Source organism: Notothenia rossii (genome assembly GCF_949606895.1).
Source record: "Notothenia rossii genome assembly, chromosome: 12".
NCBI lineage: Eukaryota > Metazoa > Chordata > Actinopteri > Perciformes > Nototheniidae > Notothenia > Notothenia rossii.
The window spans coordinates 15,897,423-15,920,246 of NC_136911.1; the positions used below are offsets into that span (position 1 = coordinate 15,897,423).

Below are 22,824 nucleotides of genomic sequence, written 5' to 3' on the forward strand. Positions count from 1 at the left end.
AACACAGTATTACTTTCAATGTTAGTTTAAAAAAGAAGATACATTTGATTTTACAACAGGATATGTTTAATTTTTGCAGTTTCACATTTTAAATCTTAAGCGGAAGCACTTCTCCCTGATGCGCTCAGGATGAACTGATCTCTCCCATAGAAATCCATTGTGAGGCCTCCGCTCTGCATTTGTTATCAACTTGACTGATGGTTTCCTGTCGTGAGAGGAGCAATAAGCAGGAAAATGAAACAATGCGTCTGTGGTCTCACCTGGAATCAGCAGGTAGTCTGCAGTTGTCTGCTGCCGACCTCAGTGACCACAATAACATGGGGGGTTTGTTTTTTTACAGTCGATGTGCCAGACTGTGACTAACATGAACCTTGTGATGTTCCTCTCTTTTTCTTCCTCAATTTGTCCCCCTCCCCCTCATGTGCCAATAGTCATACAGTATCATTTAATAGAGGTTGTTTTTAAAATGTTCTCAAACTTTACAGCCTTACCGAATATGAGTCGTACTATTGAATATAGGATTAATATGGGGTCAGGTCTTGAAGATAACATAACGAGCCGTAATTCTAATTTTAAATCTCAGCATTGATGATTTTCTTTGCGAGTCAGATTCCTTTCAGATTAAGCAGTTTATTTTTGGAGGTGCCATGAAACTCTGATTTTGTGACACAGAGCTTATCAGAGAGGAATGAAAGGTAGTCGGTCACCAGCCCACTTTATTGGCCTTAGCTTTAGACGTTCTCAGTTTTTGGTGGCAAAGGTCAGACAAGTAATAACTTCTGCTGTGCGCATTTAATTGGAAGTATCTTGTGAGGCTTTTTACAACAAATATATGTATTTAACATTCAGTTAGCCTCTTTTAGAAACTAAAATAATGTGCTTCAAAAGATGCCGCTGAAAATGGAAAGTATTTGAGGCAGTGACACTTGTCTGTGCTACAGCCGTTTTGAGGCGATTGTGGGAAACATTCACCAGTCTGAATGGGCATCCGTTAGAAACCACTGAGAAACTGCCAAGTTAATGCCAGACAAGGTTCAGCAGTTAAGTGTGGGCACAGACGATGCCACAGACAGTCAGCAGGAGGACGTTTAGTCAGATCGAAAACATTGTGGATAGCACTGGCCACATTCTAGTGAACGTTACACCAGTGAAAGCACATCAATGCTTTCCCATGTATTGTAGATATGATTTGCCGATGTCATGACTTAGGCCTACTCACACTTTCGGTTGCGGTATTAAAACTATAGGTGGACCTGTTTCCCGCTTGTTTTTGTGCTGTGCTGAAAAGTAAAGCAATAAAGAAAACTGAAGCACGATTGAGAATTGTTCTCATTTTTTATTTTAGTTTTTTGACAAATAATGATTTTCACAGCAGCAAGTAAAAAAATGAATTAATGAACAGTTTACAAACACTAATACAAAATAGTATTTACAAGAATATACAGTTTATACAGTGATTCCTGAAAAATATTGTTGTTACTGCCAGAATATTAATGTAATGAATGTAAACTCAAACACTTTTTCTTTTAAAGTTGAACACGTTATAATTTCTCTGTTGGAAACAAATAATGCGTGAGGATATAAGTAAAAACACATCATGTTGAATAAGCTCAGTTCTCAGGTTTTAGGTTTTGGGAGAATAGGCTTTTATATGGAAAGGGCCGGGGTAGTTTCAGTGTCAGACATGATCGAGGGGCGTTTAGGTACCGCCTGTATCTTACTGAGCCCTCCGTTGCTCAGGCCGCCAGCACACATCTTTACCATCCTCAGGAGGTCCTGTCTGAAGCGAACTCCAATGAAGACGTACAGGAATGGGTTCAGGCAGGCATGGAAAAACGCTAGGCTTTTGGCAATCTGTCCAGCTACATTAAAACGGATTAACATTTTACAATCAGTCATTGTTGTATTGGCTGCCTCCGTGGCCTCCATTATTAGCATACCATTGTGAGGTAGCTGAGAGAAAACAAACACAAATACCACAACAAAGATGACACGTAAGGCCTTGTGCTTCTCAAAGCTCTTGGCCTGCAGGAGTGTGCGAACGATGACAGAGTAACAAAATAACATAATTAGAAGAGGAAGGAAGAATCCCATGCAGATCTGCAGGGACAGAACCAGGATTTTTGTTTGGTTTTTTTCATCTTCAGAGTAACGCAGATCACAAAAATTCCCGTTTCGGTTGGTATTCACCTGGGCGAAGATAAACTCAGGGAGGGCTAGGAGGATGGAAAGCAACCAGACAACCAGGCAGGCAAGTTTGCTGTAGAACAGCCTCTTTTTTTTCTTCAGGTTGTGGGCCTTGGTGACTTGCACAATTGCAATATACCGATCCACACTAATGCAGGTGAGCAGGAGCATACTGCTGAAGAAGTTGATTTTGTAGACAGCTGACACCATTTTGCAGAGGGGAACACCAAAGTCCCAGCCCTTAATGGCATCGACAGCCCAGAAAGGCAGCATGCACAGGAAGAGGAGGTCAGCCACAGCCAGGTTCAGCAGGTACACGTCGGTCATTGTTTTCAGGCGGTTGCGTACAGTGGTGTAGATCCAAACCACCACCAGATTACCCACGGCACCAAGAATGAAGATCATCCAGAAGAGAGGTGGCTCGTACTGCCCACGAAACTCCCTGACCCAGCTTCTGTCACAAACGCCTGGGTTGTCAGTCGGATCTGAACCATAGTCATCCTCATAAGTATCCTGCGATCAAAAACAGAGACAATGATTATCTAATGCAATATGAAAGAGGACTTAGTGCAAAAGATACAATGCCTTTTTCATTTCCTGTCAGGCATTTTTTTTCTCAATGTCCTTGTAACCCAACTCTCAAGGGTTTCACAACATAGTGGGGATACAGTGATGGGACATCAAACGCTGTCGATGACGTACATGCTAACCAGAGCGTGCGATACAACTTCTGTCAGGTGCAGGTGTTGTGTCTGTGCAGAAGAAACCACACCACTGCACAATTTCCTTCTGCTAACCAAGCCTGGGTAAGGTGAATGATCCTGAGGGGCTCTAGAAAGGAGGGCCTACAGTACCCCAAAAGCTTCAAGTTTAGATTTAGGGCAGAGATAAAACAGTCTTGTGAAGCCGAGGCTGAGGTTTCCTGAGACAATGGAAAAATGTATGCTGATACAGCTGTGAATGTGGCATTTGCTTATCCCTCAGTCTGCTTAAATCTACCTCAAATATGCAAAGGCTTAACTGACATATGCACAGTACAGTGTAGATATGGCAATGCAAATCTTAAGTCGCAGGCTCTTCCAACATAAATATATATATTAAATAAAAACTGGAGCATGATCTGTAAAAACATTCAAATAAAAATAATTATCAAGAATGCTAAATATTATATGAATGAATGGCATTGACATGGATTTGTTCTTACAGCAACCTGAGTTTAATTTTTAACAGTATTTAAAATCTACTTGAATATACTTTAAAATCTTACTTTAGCATGATCTGTAAAAACATTCAAATAAAATAAACATCAAGAATGCTAAATATATCATTTAATTTTTAACAGTATTTAAAATCTACTTGAATATAATTTAAAATACTTTAAACACAAACTTCGATACACACATGCAATAAAACACAGATGTGTTCCTGTATGTGATGCTGAGTATAGTCAGCACCAACACTGTCACCTTCTTTAATCTACTCAGGCATACAGACATAGACATTTTCTATACAACATGGCATGCCATACAAATAACAGCAAATGAATACTTACACTTTCAGCATAATCAATTCCTGCGGGCGTATTTGATGTAAATAGCTCCTCCATGTTATCTACAGAAAACAAGACAACACAGCACACCTTAACCTTTCAACTGTAAAAAATATCAAAAATAAATCAACATATTGAGAAAAGTAACCCTTAAGTTTATAGATGCATGTTAACAGTACAACAAATCACTTACCCACTCAGTGATGAGATGTGGAGAACAAACTCTGCTGTTTCTTTGTCTGGGTAGTACGAATGGTAACCTTTCCAGCCAGACTCATCGTCACCTGCTTATATGGTTTCCCTTCAACCACAGGATCACGTGCTGATATAGCCATCCATCCATCCCCTCTGCAGAGAAGCACAGGACCATTGTTGATTTATATTTCATTACCCCATGACAGTAAATATCAAATTGAAAAGGAACTTGTATGATCCAACAGTGACAATGTGACACAGGGAAGTTGTGACTTTTACACTAAGCCCACTTTAACACAGCCATCAGACGAGAACCAAAACTATGCACCCACAGTCCTTCCACGCCCGATTAACTTTATCATGTTGTTGCCAGATAAAAAAAAAAAAAAGTGTAAACACAGGTGGAGCACTTAACACTACCGATGAGTGATTCATGAAACTGAAAACCAAGAGGTGTGAAGAGAAGATCAAAACTGGAGTAGGTAGCATGTTGAGACGCACTGTAAGCCCTATTGTGTTATAGCAATCCAGCTGTCTAAAGCTCAGCACTGTGTCCACCCAAGCCTCATATTTCCTTTTTAAATGGTCTTAACAAGTGTCAACATGTAAGGAAAGTCATTTTTAAAGGTTTTGACTTTCACAGAGTTTCTCTTTCAAGTCAGTGGTGAGGAAATATGCCCAAAAAACAGGTCATTTTCATCATGAATTATATTTCACTTTTTAAACTTCGATTAAAGGTCGTATTCTAAGCTAAGCTAACAAGCCACTTGCTGAGCTTTTTTTGCAAACGCACCATACTATATAAACCACAACCTATTATTCCAGTGTCAATTCCTTCCAAGTTAAAAAGCATTTATGTGACATGTCCTATAAAAAAAAGTGCTTTCTATGAAGAAAGGGAACCTCAAGTCGAATGGTGTTGCCCAAGAGTAAAGGGAATTGAATAACGTGACAAATAGTCACACAGCTGACAAACATGTCAAAGATGTCATACCAATTGTGTGACCTAGGAACAAATCAAAGCTTATAGTGAAAACAAGCAAACTCACTTTGAAACCAAGAGTAGGATTTTAATAAAGTGAGAACTAAGTCTGATTTACAAAGTCAACAATAAGACATAACTATTATCTTGGTCAAAGGAAGTGCTTATATTAGTTCTGGTTGTGTTTCCTGTGAGTGGGTTTCATACTTTTATGGGGCAGTGCTGTGGGGTGCTAATTTCACAGTTTCACTTCCTGAACAGATCTCTCTCCTTGCATCTTGTGAACTACCAATGCAGAGCGTTTCAGATTTTCAGATTTCTACCAAATGCTGGTTGCTTTTCTCGTTATTGATCACAGTATAGCAGACGGAAACAACTGTGTCAGGGTTGTCAGATGAGTGTTTCCTTGTGGGAACAAGATGTTCAAGAGAGTGGTAGAATAAGGTTTCACTCAATTCAGTAACTGCATAAGTGATGTGTGAGAATATAAACAGGGGTGCACATAGCTTTTTTGCCCTGGTTCTCAAAGGAGCACCTGGAGATGTTGCTTGGTGCTCATCCTTAAAATGAAATAAACCGTAACTTTTGAGGGGGTCTTGACCTTATTTGCCAGACACACGGCACTGAACACACATGCAGAGGTGAACACAGAACACACATGCAGAGGTGAACACAGAACACACATGCAGAGGTGGACACAGAACACACATGCAAATGTGAACACAGAACACACGTGCAGAGGTGAACACAGAACACACATGCAGAGGTGAACACAGAACACACATGCAGAGGTGAACACAGAACACACGTGCAGAGGTGAACAAAGAACACACGTGCAGAGGTGAACAAAGAACACACATGCAGAGGTGAAAACAAGACAACATTAGCACGACCAGTAATCCTTCAAGCTGTCACCACTACCCTCCTGACTGTCATACATGGTAGCTGATGATGTAGGCCAACTACTTTCTCTCTGGTTGAGTCAGCGATTAGCTGCTTGCATCCACAAGTCAACAGCTGGTTTTGGGAAAGTATCTGTTGTCATCTTAGACAAGTGGATGTAATCAAATAAGTATGTGAACATAACCAATAACCTACCATAGCCAATAACAAATTAATGTAACTTATTTTATTTGTGTTGTTCATTCATATATTATTTTACCTTAACATTTATTTATTTATGCATTTTTTTGTATCTCTCCAGTTTTAAAGGATATTTTTTGGTTACTGTAGTATACATTGGAATGATTTAAAACCTGTTTATCCCAATAATTATAAAGGAGTGCTTTGGAAATATGTGTTAACTTAGACTAAAGTGAACTATCTAAACACTCAGAGTCCTTTACCTCACTGAGCTGTAGTTATCAGCCTCTCAGTCTGACTGGAGAGGACTCTCCCTCCACATTATTGTAGAAACATCTTCTTCTTATATCCGTTAGAGCAGCTAGCATCAGATTCTAATAACAACAGCGCCGGTACCGGGAGGTGCGCCCTTCTCTCTCTCTCTCTCCCTCGCTCACTCGCATTTTGGCTGTGAGCTGCGGGCGCCAGATAAGCCAACATCCCCCACTTTCATCACTTACAGCGCCCATCGTACAGGGCAAATGAAACGTGTAACCGGGGTGAAAAGGGTGTTACATTGACTTAATTATGAATATTGTTACATCAAGGCCGAAAATTAGGATGAGTCCCAACCATAGGTCCCAACGTTCAAAAATGTTTTTTTCCCCTCCCAGAACTGCCAGCGCAGCGCCTCCCCAGATCTGGCGCCTCAGGCGAACATCTAGCCAGTGCTAAGGGCCGGCCCTGAGTTCATATGCAACTCGCAAATATCTTTCTCTCTCCTCTCTCCTCTCTCCTCTCTCCTCTCTCCTCTCTCCTTCTCTCAAAGTTGGTACGCAAATGCGCCTTTTTTCAAATGACCCGGTACTCTTTTGCGCATGCGCAGCCCTGAATATAAACCACAGTGTGTGATATTCAGTAGCAAGTCAAACTTTATTCCCTTGCAGACAAAAATAGTAGACAATGCTACGGAGCCCCCTAGGGGACATGGAGAAAAAAAAAAAAAAAATTGAACAAAAAAAAAAAAAAAAAGTTTGCGAGATCTCGCAATACTTATGCGATATTTCGCAAAACCCCGTTGCAGTTTGTAGACTGTCCGTAAGCACTCCTCTCCCTCCTCCAGCTGCAGATTGTGACCAAATCTAGATGTGTAGCTCGGATGACGGCGCGTATCGAACTGTTCTGATAAAAACGACTCTGTAGCTCGTTGTCTATCTTGCTATGATTATAGAGTCATGTTGTTTGTATTTTTACAACGTTATGTTCATGAGTTATTGATCCGCGAAATTCGAATCTGTCAATAACTCAGCTCAGAGGGACGTGCATGTCCCGTCGCTCTGAGTGTTCTCTGTCTTGAGGTGTCTTCACTTGTGTGAAACCCTTTATATATACAGTCCAAGTGTGAAACCTGTGCCTATTGCCAAGCACTAATGTTATATCTTTATATTTAAGGCCAAGCTCAAAGTAAAATTGATGAACCCACTCCATTGTTGTGATTTCTGTGTTGCCGTAGCAGCCGAACTGACCAGGAAGTACAGTGAGCTAAATGAAAAGTTTTGCGAGATCTCGCAAAGGTTTTGCGATATCTCGCAAAACATTATTATTATTATTATTATTTTTAAATAATTATTGTCCCCTGGGGGGCTCCGTACCATACAATGCTGCATCAGGTCCCAAGTTAAAGATAATAGCTCCACGATTAGGCCTTTAATCTTTGAAGAGAGACAGTGTTTTTTTAATCTTTGAAGAGAGTGTTTTTTTGAACTAGTGGTTTTAAGTAAAACTGCTAAATGACCTCGGTTTTACTCCACAAACCAGAATGACAAAAGCACTTGTGATCTTGAAGTCATGTGTGTCCTCATGATCCGCTACAGAGAGTTTCAATGGCCAATCCTGAAACAAAAATAACTGCCAGTGAAAAAGGGGTTGTCTGTAACTGCATTATAAACTTCGTTTAATGTAATATAACTTTTAATAAAAAATGTGCCCTGTTTTTCAAATATATGACCATTTCAGTTCTATTGGATTTTCCTTCATGCTAAGACTGACATGATAATGGTCAGGTAAAGCTGAGGAGATAATACATTGGCAATATTTATAACAACACTGATGTTGTCCTTATATTTGGAGGCTAGCCAGCAGACCTAAAGCAGCCTGCGCCATCTGGCTTTTAGTTTAGACGTTTGGAATCCAAATTGACCTACAGTATGACCCTTTCTTTGGTTTAACACCAGAGGATTCCCGTGCTTGCTCATCAAAAAAGCCCCTGTAGTCACAGCTTTCACTTCAAAACTGTCTATAACTCTATTATGGTGCTCCTTGACAAAGAGTAGGCTACAAAGCTTTGGCAATACTGTATGTCATTATGGTCATGCTAATAAAGTTAATAGAATTGAGGGTGAACCCATATGTCCTATTATGCTCTCCTCTTCTTTCTGTTTAAGTTATTGATACCAAGTCCACTATATAACCTAAAGTTTCTACTAGCTAACATCAGCCACCAAATGGGGAAGTTTTATTGATAACAAACTAAAAAGTGTATTTTTATGGAAGATAACGTGTTTTTCAGAAATTAGATGATAAACAAAAGTCGTTCTGTATACTGTATAGTCTCTCAATGCTCTTTTGAACCGTGTGATACTGATATTAAGGGAACTTTTATAACTCAGGATGATAGTAGCTTGAGCCACACAATATGCATTTGTAATGAAAGAATAAAGCTAAAAATAATCCACCATCACTGTTTTTAAACAACGTACAGCCTTTTGGACATCACCTGAAATTAAGAAATGAGTGTTATTGTTGCAAGCAAAAAGTCTGCTTGGTGATTTGAAAGGCATTTTGTCGTGCGAGTGAAACTGAGAAAACCCCTATGATGCCTTTTCAGAAAGTCAGTAGTCAGGAATCGAGTGTGAATGTGTATCACTCTCACAAGTATTAACAGTCACCCCATATTGTGGGAAAGTACTGTCACCGTCACTGCTGTCAGCATTGCGAGAGATTGAGTTTGGTACCGAGAGGCCCTCGTCACCACTTCCTGTATACCTGCTCGCAGTGATTTATTTCTTGCACTGATAGACAACTGTTCAGTATTTGCATCCTATCTGAAAATATCAGCAGTTTTCCCATGACAGTTTCTCTTCAGGTGCTACTAATAGAAAAAACAGATGCATGCACACATGCAAATGTAAATTCACATTTACAAGCAAAAAAAATGCAACAAAATGCAAATCTTCCCTATGATCTTTATTTTTGATACAGCAACAGGCGGGGAAGAAATGTATCTGTTTCGACAGCAGAACAAAAAGGATCTTAAAGAATATTGTTTTTGTCATTAGTGCCCTTTGCCCCCGCCCCTTTGTCATGCACACATCTCCTGCACATGATGCAAAAAAAACAACCCAAGTTTAAGTCAGGACAGACTGTGGCTTGAAGAGTTTCACTGAAAACAACAAGGTGGTTGACGATTGGCTGGCTGTTTACCATTTGTAGTGCTACAATCTCAATCTGCTCAAGTTAAAACAGCCGAGGCCAAAATCTTTCTATACACACTTTAACAAGCAGAAGGAACACATGAAGTGACTGTATGTGTTGAATTTGAAAAAATTTGCCAATGTACTTGATACAATGACATCCTAATTTAGAGTTTGAAGTTAACAAACCGTTTGAGGATGCATTTCAAAATCATTTGTTCCTTTCTGATTTCCTGATGTTCAATCCGTCCAAACTTAACTACATTGATCATTCTCAGCATGAAGTCAAACACCACCACTTAATATTACTTAACGCCATGATTATATCTCTGCTTACTGAAGTGAATGCATGCAGCCTTAAAAAGTCTGTCTACTTTTACACAACTGAATTTAATCTTAGTGTGTCTAAAGTTTTACTGGACTGTTAGTGTACAGTTTTATTATTATTGTCCTGCTGTGTTTTTTTGTCTTTCATGGATTGTTATAATTAATGTATTATTGCAATCTGGCGCCCCCTTGTTGAATCAGTAAGTTACAGAGACAGTAAATGTAATAACCCTTAAATGTATCATCATTCATTCATTAATATTGTTAATCATTGTCACAGTTTAATTTTTAAATAAGGCTAAACTTCGGAAAATCTATTTTATTGTTATTCACTGGATGTTTATATGATAAAATAAACTGTGAACCTAAGGGGTAAAAGACCAGAGGATGATAGCTCTAAAAATGACAGCACGTTTATTTAACAGCTTTTATTACCCCATACTTTGCACAATACAAACAAATGCACATCTAGTGTAGTTTTGGGGAGATGTATTATACTCTACAAGAGCATTACTTCATGAACATCATGTAAATATTCATTATCTTTCTCTTACATTCCATCACCCACAGCAATACGAAAAGTACACAGCTAAAGAGACAAAAATATTCTATGGACTTTGTGCAGGGAAGTAGGGGAAATCATTCTAGATCACTATCCACATCATTCAATATGCAAGAGCAGAACAAATAAATGCAGGACATTTTGGTTTATTCTCGATAATCAGACTTTTCACAGAATGTCAGATGATTGAAAATACTTTTGAGTGAAATGCAATTAAAGTCTTAGGTAACAAATTAAAGCAGGGGTGACCAAATGGGGCATGTGACATTACTTTGAAGGTGGTCACTATCAATAAACAAACTGGCTTGGGTTTAGCCGAACACTGATTTCACTGAACTACAAATTGGGCTGCTATAATTAAACCTAATCAGCAAATATTGATCAATTACCCTGTGCTAGAAAGCTAAACAGCACCTTTAACCATCTGAAAGATAAGACTGCAACGCTTCAGGCAGACAGTGAGCAACTGTCAAATTCAGCAAATGGACAAGGCCTCTTCAAACAGGGACGTGGTAGAAATTGCATAGAGCGCTGAGGGAAGTCTGCTAGCAACTGTAAGTGAGCTCCTAAAACTGAGACGTAGAAAAAAAGCACAGCTGAAGAAGGCTGTCATTTATCAGGACCTTATTGGTGTGAGAAGTTGTGCTGCCGACCTCACACTATTCACTAAAGCCAATAACTACTGAAGATGCCAGATTAAGCATGGATAGAGCGATTCCCTGTGGAAAGGCTTTTTTCCGTCTCTCGTCTTCCAGCAATGGAACGGATGATTTCTTCTCTGAAACACATTCAAACATGTTGGTCCTGTCTTATCCTCTGGACTCATTCACTGGGCTCATATCTGAAACAGAAAAGCAATAACAGTGTCACAAATTAGAAAGTTATATCAATATCTACGTAAATCTTTGACCATTTTAATAGTAAAAAGTACTGAACAGAAGAGATTCATCATGAAGGGCCATATAGTGTTTTTAAATTGCTACCAAATATTTTCTATTACACACCAATTGAGTTCTGGTTTTTGTATCGTAAAGGGGTCTTCCTTGGTGCATTTTGGATATGAAATATTCATGTATTTTGGATCATCTTTATGTATTTTGCTTACGGAAAGTTTAAAATGTCAACTATTATTTGTTTGTTTCTTTTGTTTAAATGTTCGAAATAGAGTTTTTCCAATTGCATTTTTCAAGCAGCCAGAAATTGAATATTCTGGATGATGATGACACTCACTTCTGCAATCGTTTTCTGATTTCTTTGATCTGCTCATTTTTCTTGGTCAGGATCTCCTTCATGTTGCGGTAGGCTGCAGTTTGCTGGAACTTCTTGTCCAACTCCTGCAAAACAAACACAATCATAACACGTGATATACCTGCCTCAGACACAATTGGTCCAAACTTGACACCATCTGTTAACTAAAGATGCATTTTAGCTGCAGATAAACACTGCAGTTGAAGTACCTTCTCTGCCAGGGACAGCTGCTCCTGCACTCGCAGCAGGTCGTGTTTGGCAGAGATCAGGTTCTCCTGCAAACTCTTATTGGACACAGAGTTGGCACTAAGAGACTTTTCGTAGTCCACCTTCAGAGCAGCCACGGTGTCCTCCAGACTACCGATCTCCTGGGATCGAGCAGCAAACTTAAAAAGGAAAAATACACAGCATATAAGTTCAGATCAATTATCACTATCACTACAGAATCTATTCCTACGCTGAGCCACAGTAAGAAAAGCAACACTTTGGTCCGCTTGGTACATACCATTCCAGGTCCAAGTTAGCAGATAAAACCAAATGACAGCAAATATTCAGATGCAGCAAATACAAATAAAAAGGTGGGAGAAAAAAATTGATGAATGAAATGCAAACACAAAAGATTAGGCTACTTTACGAACCAAAGCGCAACAGTACCTGCTGTTCACCTTGCACTTTCTGAAGGTCTTTCAGAGCTCTCTCTGCCTTGCTTCTGTCATCCAGTGCACTCGTTGCCTGGGAGAATACATATATAGCAGATAATTCATGTTAACTAGTGGATCAAATATAAGAAAATATGCTCTGTGTGTGAAACATTTATGAAAAATGACTATACCTGGGATTCTAAAGTCCGCAGCCTGGTTTTCAGTTTATCATTTTCCTCCTGTAGTCTGGCTATCTCCTTGAGAAACATTTAAGACAAGCATGAAGGAGTGCACAACTTTCTATAAGCAATCTGTATTTGTAGTTCATGAAATACATTCCTTTACCTTGTTGAGAAGTTCAGACACCCCACCTTCATTGAGTGGCGCTAGCTTAGGTTTGCTTGTTTCTTGGTTTTTCTGGGAATAAAGTAAACAATTAATGGCAAAAATGACAGATCGGTTTTCATTTCTTAGTTTAATATACCTCCCTATTATTGTACAAGATCTAACGGTAAAAAAAAAACATCTAGATTTTCTTAGAAATGTAAATCTGGTAGTTGTCTTTTTTTTTTAAAAAGGTGTGAAAAAGTTAAACCAATGAGAGTGTTGCATTACAAAGTTGATTTGATATCATGAAACCACACTGATGTGTGACTTTTAAACCGCAGATACGTGTGAAGGGCAGGCGGCCTGTCATAAAACGACTAAAAAAGGGAACAGGAACGCTCTTTAGCTACTGCATTCCATGTGGGTTTGAATATCCTTTGAACAAATGATTAATGGTAACTTTTATATTGACTGTGCCGTGTGACGCTCTACATGAGCTGCACATTACTCACCTTATCAGGGGTTTTAAAGTCAGTCTTCTCAAATTCAGCCACTTGTTCTAACAGATCCCTATACGAGAAGAGAAAATAATTGAAGGGTGGAATTTTTTTTTTAAATTACAGAGAAAGGAATACAAAAAAGCTTGAAATATTATATACTGATTTAAGAATAATTATAAAGAATGTGTCTATAAAATACAAAGGTTAAAAATATATTTTGTGAGCAACACTAAGTAAAACTGATCTGATAATAGTGTACTATCTCCTCTCACATCTGTCACCTCACCACTGCAGTATTTTGAGACATTGAAATAATCTACTATATGGCAGTTATATGGCTTTGGCAAGGAAAATAAACACCCTTGTTTTAGATGACAGTTTGGCACTTAAGCTATAAGATATGTTTGTGGTGAACAGAGCAGCACTCCGAAAAGCTTAAATGTGGTTTTTAAAAAGCAGGTGAACACACGTAGGTCGTGACACGGGGCGTATTCCTTGCTTAAAACACCGTATCAGTCACGTATGGCTGAGCCCTGAGAAAAAACAAAACACTTTGAGGCTCATGTGCATGTTACAAACAAAAGACTGTTCCATAACATGCTCAGTGTGTTGACAAGGTAAAAGGTTATACAGGTCAAAAGTTAGGTTGAGTTCATCTGAATATCCAAGGACATTCAAACGTGTGTACTGTGGAGCATTACAATGGACAATAGCATAAGTTAATAACATGTTAAGCTGCATCCATGAATATGTTATGATTTTTTTACTCAGATAAAAACAGATGATGGTGAGGAACATGGAAAAGCTTCCTCAATTTCACCTTCAAAACAGGGATCATGATGACAAGACTAAGCTTTAGTTTGACATTAGTTATATATCAAAGCCAACATTTTTAAAACAGATACCGAAATGATTTATTTCTTCTAAATCTGTTAGTTATCATTCAGGTATATAAGCCCTGACTTTATCTGTGCCAAAAGCTTAAATACACCAAAAGTGCAAAGTACATTCCGACAACAGTTTGACCGTGATCTATCTATATTAGTGGTATGAGGTGCATGCCTGCATTGCTTTATGTTCAGGCTTGTAATATGAAGAGGCACTTTTGGCATCCTTGCTTTCTTACAGCAGCAAGAAGGATGATAAATGATCCTGAAAAAAAGCCTATTAGGTTATTGTCAGCTAATAAGCTTCTAATAGCAAAAAAGAAAAAGAGTGTTTTTAAAATAAACTTAATCTCAAACATCTGAAACAGCAGTAACTTTTCAATTGTAATTATTGTAATAAATGTGTAACAATTTCTAAATAAAATCATTTAATTGTATTCGAAAAGGAAACAGATACATAGTCAGTTCTTCTAAATTACAAAAGACTAATTATCCCTATTGGTGATAAGCAATGCAGAAAGAAATTCCTTTAAATTGGAACATTTTTCAAATATGATCTTTTCTAATATGGTTCAATTGGCATTGTGGTTTTCAGGCTGAATGAACATACAGTGGGGCAAAAAAGTATTTAGTCAGCCACCAATTGTGCAAGTTCTCCCACTTAAAAAGATGAGAGGTCTGTAATTTTCTTCCTAGGTATACCTCAACTATGAGAGACAGAATGGGGGGAAAGAATCCAGGAAATCACATTGTAGGATTTTTTAGGAATTAATTGGTAAATTCCTCTGTAAAATAAGTATTTGGTCACCTACAAACAAACAAGATTTCTGGCTCTCACAGACCTGTAACTTCTTCTTTAAGAGCCTCCTCTGTCCTCCACTTGTTAACTGTATTAATGGCACCTGTTTGAACTCGTTATCAGTATAAAATACACCTGTCCACAACCTCAAACAGTCACACTCCAAACTCCACTATGGCCAAGACCAAAGAGCTGTCAAAGGACACCAGAAACAAAATTGTAGACCTGCACCAGGCTGGGAAGACTGAATCTGCAATAGCAGCTTGGTGTGAAGAAATCAACTGTGGGAGCAATTATTAGAAAATGGAAGACATACAAGACCACTGATAATCTCCCTCGATCTGGGGCTCCACGCAAGATCTCACCCCGTGGGGTCAAAATGATCACAAGAACGGTGAGCAAAAATCCCAGAACCACACGGGGGGACCTAGTCAATGACCTGCAGAGAGCTGGGACCAAAGTAACAAAGGCTACCATCAGTAACACACTACGCCGCCAGGGACTCAAATCCTGCAGTGCCAGACGTGTCCCCCTGCTTAAGCCAGTACATGTCCAGGCCCGTCTGAAGTTTGCTAGAGAGCATTTAGATGATCCAGAAGAGGATTGGGAGGATGTCATATGGTCAGATGAAACCAAAATAGAACTTTTTGGTAAAAACTCAACTAGACGTGTTTGGAGGAGAAAGAATGCTGAGTTGCATCCAAAGAACACCTACTGTGAAACATGGGGGTGGAAACATCATGCTTTGGGGCTGTTTTTCTGCAAAGGGACCAGGACGACTGATCCGTGTAAAGGAAAGAATGAATGGGGCCATGTATCGTGAGATTTTGAGTGACAACCTCCTTCCATCAGCAAGGGCATTGAAGATGAAATGTGGCTGGGTCTTTCAGCATGACAATGATCCCAAACACACCGCCCGGGCAACGAAGGACTGGCTTCGTAAGAAGTATTTCAAGGTCCTGGAGTGGCCTAGCCAGTCTCCAGATCTCAACCCCATAGAAAATCTTTGGAGGGAGTTAAAAGTCTGTGTTGCCCAGCGACAGCCCCAAAACATCACTGCTCTAGAGGAGGTCTGCATGGAGGAATGGGCCAAAATACCAGCAACAGTCTGTGAAAACCTTGTGAAGACTTACAGAAAACGTTTGACCTCTGTCATTGCCAACAAAGGGTATATAACAAAGTATTGAGATGAACGTTTGTTATTGACCAAATACTTATTTTCTACCATAATTTGCAAATAAATTCTTTAAAAATCAGACAATGTGATTTTCTGGATTTTTTTTTTTCTCATTCTGTCTCTCATAGTTGAGGTATACCTAGGATGAAAATTAAAGGCCTCTCTCATCTTTTTAAGTCGGAGAACTTGCACAATTGGTGGCTGACTAAATACTTTTTGCCCCACTGTAGCTGCAAAAAAGGGAATGGAAAAAAAGGGTTAAATTCACATTTTGTATGCGAGCTTGTGGCTTGGCAATGACCTTTTTGCGTGGCATAAACTCTAACATGCGAGATATCTAAACCTAAACAGGAGGAAGTGGTTAAAATTAAGTAGTTTTTTCTCATGAACTCGAAGGTGTATCACATGTTTAGAGGGGCCTTTCTCGCTTCTTACCTTGGTGTGGTACTCTGTTTGACCTTGAACTGTAACATCATTCCATACTATTTTAATTTCAACTTTTTCACAGCTTATTTAATGTGGAAGAATGAGGCATGGGATTATTTTAGGTGCAAACAAGTGCGAATAAGATTTCCTTTTTTCTTTTCATGACTTATAAGGCGCTGTATAATACATCATATCTCTATAAGAACATCATATACTACTGTGGAAGTAAATATCATATTGACCTTAAGACAAATGTTTTCTGTGTGTTCTTGCGTCCATAAACCAAAGCATTCATCTGGTTGCATCTTTAGAATTTATTTAATTTATTATCATAATAGTTATAGTTCATTTTGTTTTTAAATTCTGTTTTTCTTTGTACTGTTTTTGATTTTATGTAAAGCGTCTTTGAGCACCAGGAAAAGCACTATAAAAATTAAATGTATTATTACTAATAATTGTATTTCACATTACAATATTTAACCTTACATTCTGTTTCTTTCAGCTGCACAATTTTATTCAAATCTATCGTACTCTGTTCATTTGCACTATTTTTATTTTTGTATTATTATTGTTATTTTGTTGTCTTACAGTATGTCCTTTATATAATATGTTGCACTGTTGGAGGATTACATTTATTATTATTATTATTATTATGAATTGTATTTCACATTACAATATTTAATCTTACATTCTGTTTCACCTGCTCTATTTTATTCAAATCTATCATACTCTGTTCATTTGCACTATTTTTTATTTTTTATTATTATTATTATTATTTTATTGTCTTATGTCTTTTATATAATATGTTGCACTGTTGTAGAGCTCGGGACCTAAGATTTTCATTGCCATAACTACACTGTAGCTGCGCAGTGTGCACATGATAATAAAACCGTTGAATCTTGAACCTGAATGTGTCTCCTTCCTCCCTGCTCACCTGTTCTCCAACTCTGAGATATCACTCTGCAGTCGGAGGTAGAACTTCTCGGCCTGTGAGAAGAGCTGCCTAAGCAGCAGCACGTTGGTGTGGGCTGTGTTGATCAGCTCCATCTCCACCTCCCCACGCACCACCACCTGCAGCCCGTCCAGCATCTCCTTCACCTCGTCCACTGTGAAGGTTTCCTCCACCAGCCTTCAGAGAGAAACATAAACACATTACAGTTCCAACCCACCTGTTGTTATATACTGTATATTTTAAATTAGAAGTGGGATTTACATAAAAACAATGATAAAAGAAAGTTAAGGTTGACAAGTTACCTGCTATCTTTGAGTTCCTCAAAGCAGGAGTCAATAGTCTTTAGTCTCAAGACCCTCTTTGAACGTGCAAATCGCATGTAATTGATGACTTCATTTTGATGCTGTTCATTGAACCCAAATTCAGCCTACATGGAGACATGGACAGAGAATAGATTGTCATCACTGATGTACAATGGACAGAGAGAGAAGCTAATGAAAACCAAAACTAGCTTATGAGCTATCTTGAAGAGGATTTCCCCCTGCTAATATGTGTCGGCCTATTCACATGAGCTTGCCCATACTGTGTGCTAACTCTGGGGCTAACTGTCTAACCGTCATTTAATAAAACAGAGCGAGAACTTTAGCATGCTAACTTCCAAAAGCAAACAGGTGGCCTGGCTACCCCCATAACCACAAATGAACGAAACTACTTACCATGGTGGCTGTGCAGCTAATGTTAACGTTACTAGCTTAGCTTGTAGACTGGTGATAAAAAGATAAATGGGTGTTTCAGCCTATAATGTAGGCCACGCAGCAAACAGACTAGAAGCAAACGGAAAGGTGGTGGAGTCGAGGGTTCTACTAAACTATTTTGTAGTAATAGTTCAACTCAGTGAGGAGGCTAAACCAGGTTAAATCATAGCTATAAGATTATCTGGCAGATTGGCTAGCCGAGCTTTCCAGCTAGTGTTTGCCTTGAGAATGCCTTGGTAACGGAGAAGAGCGTCATTGCCTTGGTTACTAGGGGTGCGTTCAACGGCGCTACGTATTGCGTGCAACATGAAAGTTATGGTTGAATGATTGTTATAATATAATATATATTAATGAAACATCCTAAAAGAAATGTGCATACTTATTAAAAACATGTATTACACGTTTTGTAAAAACATGTTTTTGTAAAAAAAAAAATCAAGCAATATTAAATCTTGTCTAATTTCTTGTAAAAGTCTCCGTCATTCATTAATTTCGAATTATTAAGTAATTAATTGTACAGGTCATAAGTGCAAGAAGGTCAATATAATTTATTTTAAAGCATGTTTTTTCTGTCTTCGTCACTTTATAGTATTAAGCAGTAGATGGCAGTATGGAACTAATGGACCTCTGCTCCTCATCAGTAGCTTCCTCTGAGAAAATCTCCTTTTTTTCTGTTGCACCCATGACATGTATAATCTCATATATTCATGTATATGTTTTAGCAATGGGTCCTTGTTTGACATAATAGTGGGACATAAAAGCTTTTGATTGTGATCTTAAAATGAAACGTTTTTCCAAAACACGATGGCATATTTGACACTGACTGCCACAATGTTGAGTACATTTACCAGTCACATAAAAACAATGACAGTATGTTTTAAAGTAAACAATGACTGTTTTTCTTTTGTATCTTCTAACATGTTTCATTGGTAATCATAGAACAATGCAGCATTTTCCTCCTTGCTCCTTCTCCTTTCCTCAGCCATGTTTTCCATCCCCTGCCTTTCCAATTTCCTCACCTGTCTGTGCTCCTGCAGATCAGGGACCCCCATTTGGTGGGGTCCTTTACTTCCAACCTTCTCTTTCTGTCCCTTGATGTATGCAAGATCTTTTAAAGGAATCCTTTTCTCTCTGCTGCAGGAACAGTTAATGTGGGCTTGGATCACACAGCCATCACAGCCTCCCCTCTCACAACTGGTAATCTGACACTTGCAAGTCAAAATATCAAATAATTGGTCTAACTTCACACTGAACCTCTCTTTGGCATCAAGTTTGCCCTTCCCAAGGGAACACTTCACTGCCTGATTCCAGACCTCCTTGAGCTTGGACATGATGGTCACCTTTTCATTTATAACAGGTGGTTTGAAAAGAGCATTCGCTTTGCTCCACTGACCAATCAGACCAGGGAAGATATCACCCACCAGCTGGTCCACACTGTGTAGTTCCTCCTATCATCTTTACTTTGATCCCTCAAGTAGATGCCATACCTCAGGATCACAGTTGGCAGTTCAGACACCAACAGCTCTCGCCCAGTGCCAACAATATTACTCAAATGAGAAGTCGATTTTGCCCTTGTTTGGACTTGAGCCATTTCAACTAGTTCACACTGAAAACACTGATACACAAGTACCAGCGACAAGTACGTTTCATTTCCTGTACATTTCACTTCAGACAGGAACATAAAACCCCTGACTTCAAAATAAAAGCCCTGATTTCAAAATAAAAGACCCCCAATTTAGTATTTTTTCCCAGAAGAATAGCAAATAATCGAAAAATAGATAATATTCAACTGCAAATTGATGTAGGTTAGGATCATCAGAATTGAAAAATATCTTCAGATTTATGTTCTACACGCAAAATACGTTATATGAACACCCCTCTCGATCGATTTACAAAAGAAAAATGGTATGGCCCGCCCTAATAGAGCATGTATATATCTATTTAAATTCCTAATGGCTGCTAGCACCACAACAACAAGTTTGGTTTACTAGATTAAGCATATGGCAGTATTTATTTACCAATTTAAATACAATTATCCAGTTGATAGTATTCTTCTTCAATACATGTTTTAACTAATCTACTGATTGGACTCATAATGGCTGCTTTTTCATCATTAAAAACTAATCTGTCTTCACGTGAGCCAATTGAAAACTTAGTAGAAATTGAATGGCTACTTGTTATTTATCACTGAAACCAAAAGGACATCTCTATCTATTGTGTTAAGAAGGTTTTTTTAAGAAGAAAAAAAAGAGGAAACTTTCCTCATGTCTCTTTATCTGTAATTAAATCAGACTAACAGGCAGCACATGGTTGGTCACCTAATCAGATGCATCAGAATGTGACCACTCAGTGTTGCCCTGCTTCACTGTGCAACATCAGTCAGACACAGGGACCAAGATGTTTCCCCTTTACCTTCAATCGCGGTGAGTCACTTACATTTTGAAACAGGTACTAGACACCTTGAAACCATATTCTGAAGGGTCAGAGATTAGGCTACTCTTTTCAGTTTTTGGCCCTAGGAGTCCCTGGGGCTGCCTGTCCACAGTGGTCAGTTAGACCTCCTCCTAGGAACTAGCAAACTCTCAAATATATTAGATTGTACAATACTGAAGATCATTGCAAAGCAAAGGTGTTAAAATAAATCAATGTATTGACAAATGTAATGTTTAATAAACAATGAAGCAATGTGAAGCATTTCATTAAAACATTGTAGGCACCTACAACCATGCGTTGTAATAGATGCATCTAAAGTAAACTGTTGTATAAGAATGATATGACATGAAAAAAACATTATTATAAAAGTGCTTATGTGTATGCAGGTGTTTATTTTTTCAAGTTGCCATTTCATATCAAAGCGATATGACACTTTGTGCCAGTAAATGTGTGGCCAGATAATTTTTGTTCTGGTCTCAATTTTCATCTAGGCCTAACTTGTGCTCACTGTTATAATAATAGGAAGTATTGCTGCATTGGTAGTACTTTGTCCCTAGATGGCACAATAATCTTTATTTTTCCAGGTCTCTGTTTGTATTTAGCAGGCCCCCGGAACTGGAAACCTGCACTTTAAGGGTTTTATTTGGCAATATACTGTAAGCTAACAATAAGTGTTATATGCAGATAAATGCACATGTAAAAATAGGAGAAGGTAAGGAGTTATTTAGTTTAGATCAATTCAACAAAAGGCATTTAGACATTTACTCTAAGCAAAGTGACTGTCAAAATCGAACTATTAGTTAGTAAGAGTCTATATTTGAGTGTTTGGAGCATGGTTAATACATTCAGGATGATGTATCTGGCTTATTAAATGGTCGCTTATTCACTCCTTACAAATGGAAACTAAAGATTCTCTATATAACCAAGTCAGCACAAGCCCCGCTCAATTCACTGCTCCGAGGTCAGTTGTCGGCTGTATGTATCAATACAAACATGGAAGGAAATTGAGAAGAACTGATCTCGGGTCGGCTTCTCGATAATTCCGCGTCGAGACAAACCAATCAGCTGACAGCCGCATGACAGGCAGGCCTCACGCTTGCGCAGTAGCACTCTCTTGGTATCAGGAATATGGCAGCGTCCTGAGCCCTGTTGGGGGGAATACGGCGTAACTGAGCACCTTCAGCACCAAAGTGGGAAAACTGAGAAGCACCACCCGCACTCGGAGGAGGGTGGGGGGCTGAGGGACGGCTTCGACAATTACCCGTTAGCGAATTTACAGGTAATTGCAACCGTTTGCACCTGCCACTGTCTTCAAGCCATCTTCTCCATGTTTGCTTGATTGAACCCCGCTGCTAATGCGACTAGCTAGCTCTTCTGCCAAACCCGAGTACAGTGCTAGGTAGCCGCTAGCTTGAGGCTAACCCAACATTAGCCTGCCACAGCCCCTTTTTTGCATTTAGCAAACAAACGCTGATAACAATAGTCTCTGGGTTATCTTTTATTCTTGTGAGGAGGAGCAGCACTATCGACATCTATATAATGTGCTGTCGTTCTTGTTTTTAGCCAGTTAACCGTGTAGGCCCGCTGCAATGAAGGATACTTTGGCTAAGCGTTTGAAAGCCAGGTAACGTTAATTCTGTTTGTCATGGATTTACTTGACAGATCGGGATCCAGCACTCCAAATCAAATGGATTTAAGAATCACGGACAGCTTTTTCAACGCATTTTGTGTAACCTATATGTTTATATCTCTTGTCACGTGTAAACAAACTGCAAGCAAGTTGTTCATTAAATCCTTATAGAGCCATACAAGATGAAGCAGAGTAAGTGCAAGTTGACATGGAGATGATTCACATAATTGGCAAATAAGAGGAGGACATTGCAACACGTCTTAAGTGCAGAAACAGCGTTTAAGAAGAAAACCACATTGCAGAAACCAGAATGATATTTGCTTAATGCTTCTGGCTATGTCAAAAAATCCTATAGATTGTGCTTCTATTGTGCTGTCAGTTCAGACATGGTTTATGTTCAACTTGGTATTAACTGGAGATGTAAGAAAAAGTTAGGCCCATATAATGATGTAATAACAGATGATCATTTGACCCTTGTACCCACACTGGTGCTGATGCAGTTTACATATCATTTTTATTGTGCTTTTCAAAGGAAAATGCTGATTCAACTCTTTTTTTTCTTCACAGCTGTGAGAAACATGGAAGAAAACAGAATGAAATAGCAAAGGAGAGCAAAGGAGTTGTTAACACAGTATTACATGGTTAATTGTCGTGGAACTTAGAGTTTAACTTGCGTCTGTAGTCTGTTTTTTGGTAACTAACCAGTAATATG

At 38.8% G+C, this 22,824-nt stretch overlaps 3 protein-coding genes across 10 annotated transcripts in view; 1 reads left to right on the top strand and 2 right to left on the bottom strand.

Moving 5' to 3' along the window:
- Positions 1-1,316: 1,316 nt before the first annotated feature.
- LOC307026375 (C-C chemokine receptor type 9-like) lies at positions 1,317-4,243 on the bottom strand. Its single transcript, XM_079661719.1, has 3 exons — positions 3,930-4,243; positions 3,740-3,798; positions 1,317-2,700 (listed from the first exon to the last, which is right to left on the bottom strand). The coding sequence occupies exons 2-3, from the start codon at positions 3,791-3,793 to the stop codon at positions 1,648-1,650; spliced, it is 1,107 nt and encodes a 368-aa protein (XP_079517845.1). The 5' UTR covers positions 3,794-3,798; positions 3,930-4,243; the 3' UTR covers positions 1,317-1,647.
- Positions 4,244-10,166: 5,923 nt separating this feature from the next.
- On the bottom strand, positions 10,167-19,687 carry lztfl1 (leucine zipper transcription factor-like 1). Of its 5 annotated transcripts, none has more exons than XM_079661189.1 (10): positions 19,537-19,687; positions 17,597-17,721; positions 17,277-17,471; positions 13,066-13,123; positions 12,572-12,643; positions 12,418-12,483; positions 12,240-12,317; positions 11,795-11,971; positions 11,568-11,671; positions 10,167-11,178 (listed from the first exon to the last, which is right to left on the bottom strand). In XM_079661189.1, the coding sequence occupies exons 2-10, from the start codon at positions 17,671-17,673 to the stop codon at positions 11,160-11,162; spliced, it is 846 nt and encodes a 281-aa protein (XP_079517315.1). In that variant the 5' UTR covers positions 17,674-17,721; positions 19,537-19,687; the 3' UTR covers positions 10,167-11,159. The 5 variants fall into 5 exon arrangements, with proteins under 5 accessions (XP_079517315.1, XP_079517316.1, XP_079517313.1 ...); XM_079661190.1 differs by lacking the exon at positions 19,537-19,687 and adding an exon at positions 19,471-19,489; XM_079661187.1 differs by lacking the exon at positions 19,537-19,687 and adding an exon at positions 19,069-19,370 and having other exon boundaries at positions 11,795-11,953.
- Positions 19,688-20,420: 733 nt separating this feature from the next.
- dnajc13 (DnaJ heat shock protein family (Hsp40) member C13) overlaps positions 20,421-22,824 on the top strand; it is a gene marked incomplete at its 5' end in the record, with an annotated part of 33,167 nt that continues 30,763 nt past the window's right edge. For 2 of the 4 annotated variants that reach the window (XM_079661965.1, XM_079661966.1), the window contains one exon: positions 21,883-22,106. In XM_079661965.1, the coding sequence (XP_079518091.1) occupies positions 22,072-22,106 (35 nt within the window). Of the gene's footprint in view, positions 20,473-21,881; positions 22,107-22,824 lie in introns of those variants that run through there. The other 2 variants (XM_079661967.1, XM_079661968.1) reach the window with 2 other exon arrangements.

Bases quoted from the DNA above. Each gene is read 5' to 3' on its own strand.
- LOC307026375 (XM_079661719.1), bottom strand. From the start codon at position 3,793: ATGGAGGAGCTATTTACATCAAATACGCCCGCAGGAATTGATTATGCT. The intron at 2,701-3,739 runs GTAAGTATTCAT...TTTTGATCGCAG, and splicing joins GAATTGATTATGCTGAAAGT to GATACTTATGAGGATGACTA.
- lztfl1 (XM_079661186.1), bottom strand. From the start codon at position 19,101: ATGGGGGTCCCTGATCTGCAGGAGCACAGACAG. The intron at 17,722-19,068 runs GTGAGGAAATTG...GTCTCCATGTAG, and splicing joins ATCTGCAGGAGCACAGACAG to GCTGAATTTGGGTTCAATGA. The intron at 13,124-17,276 runs GTGAGCAGGGAG...CTTCTCGTATAG, and splicing joins ATCTCAGAGTTGGAGAACAG to GGATCTGTTAGAACAAGTGG.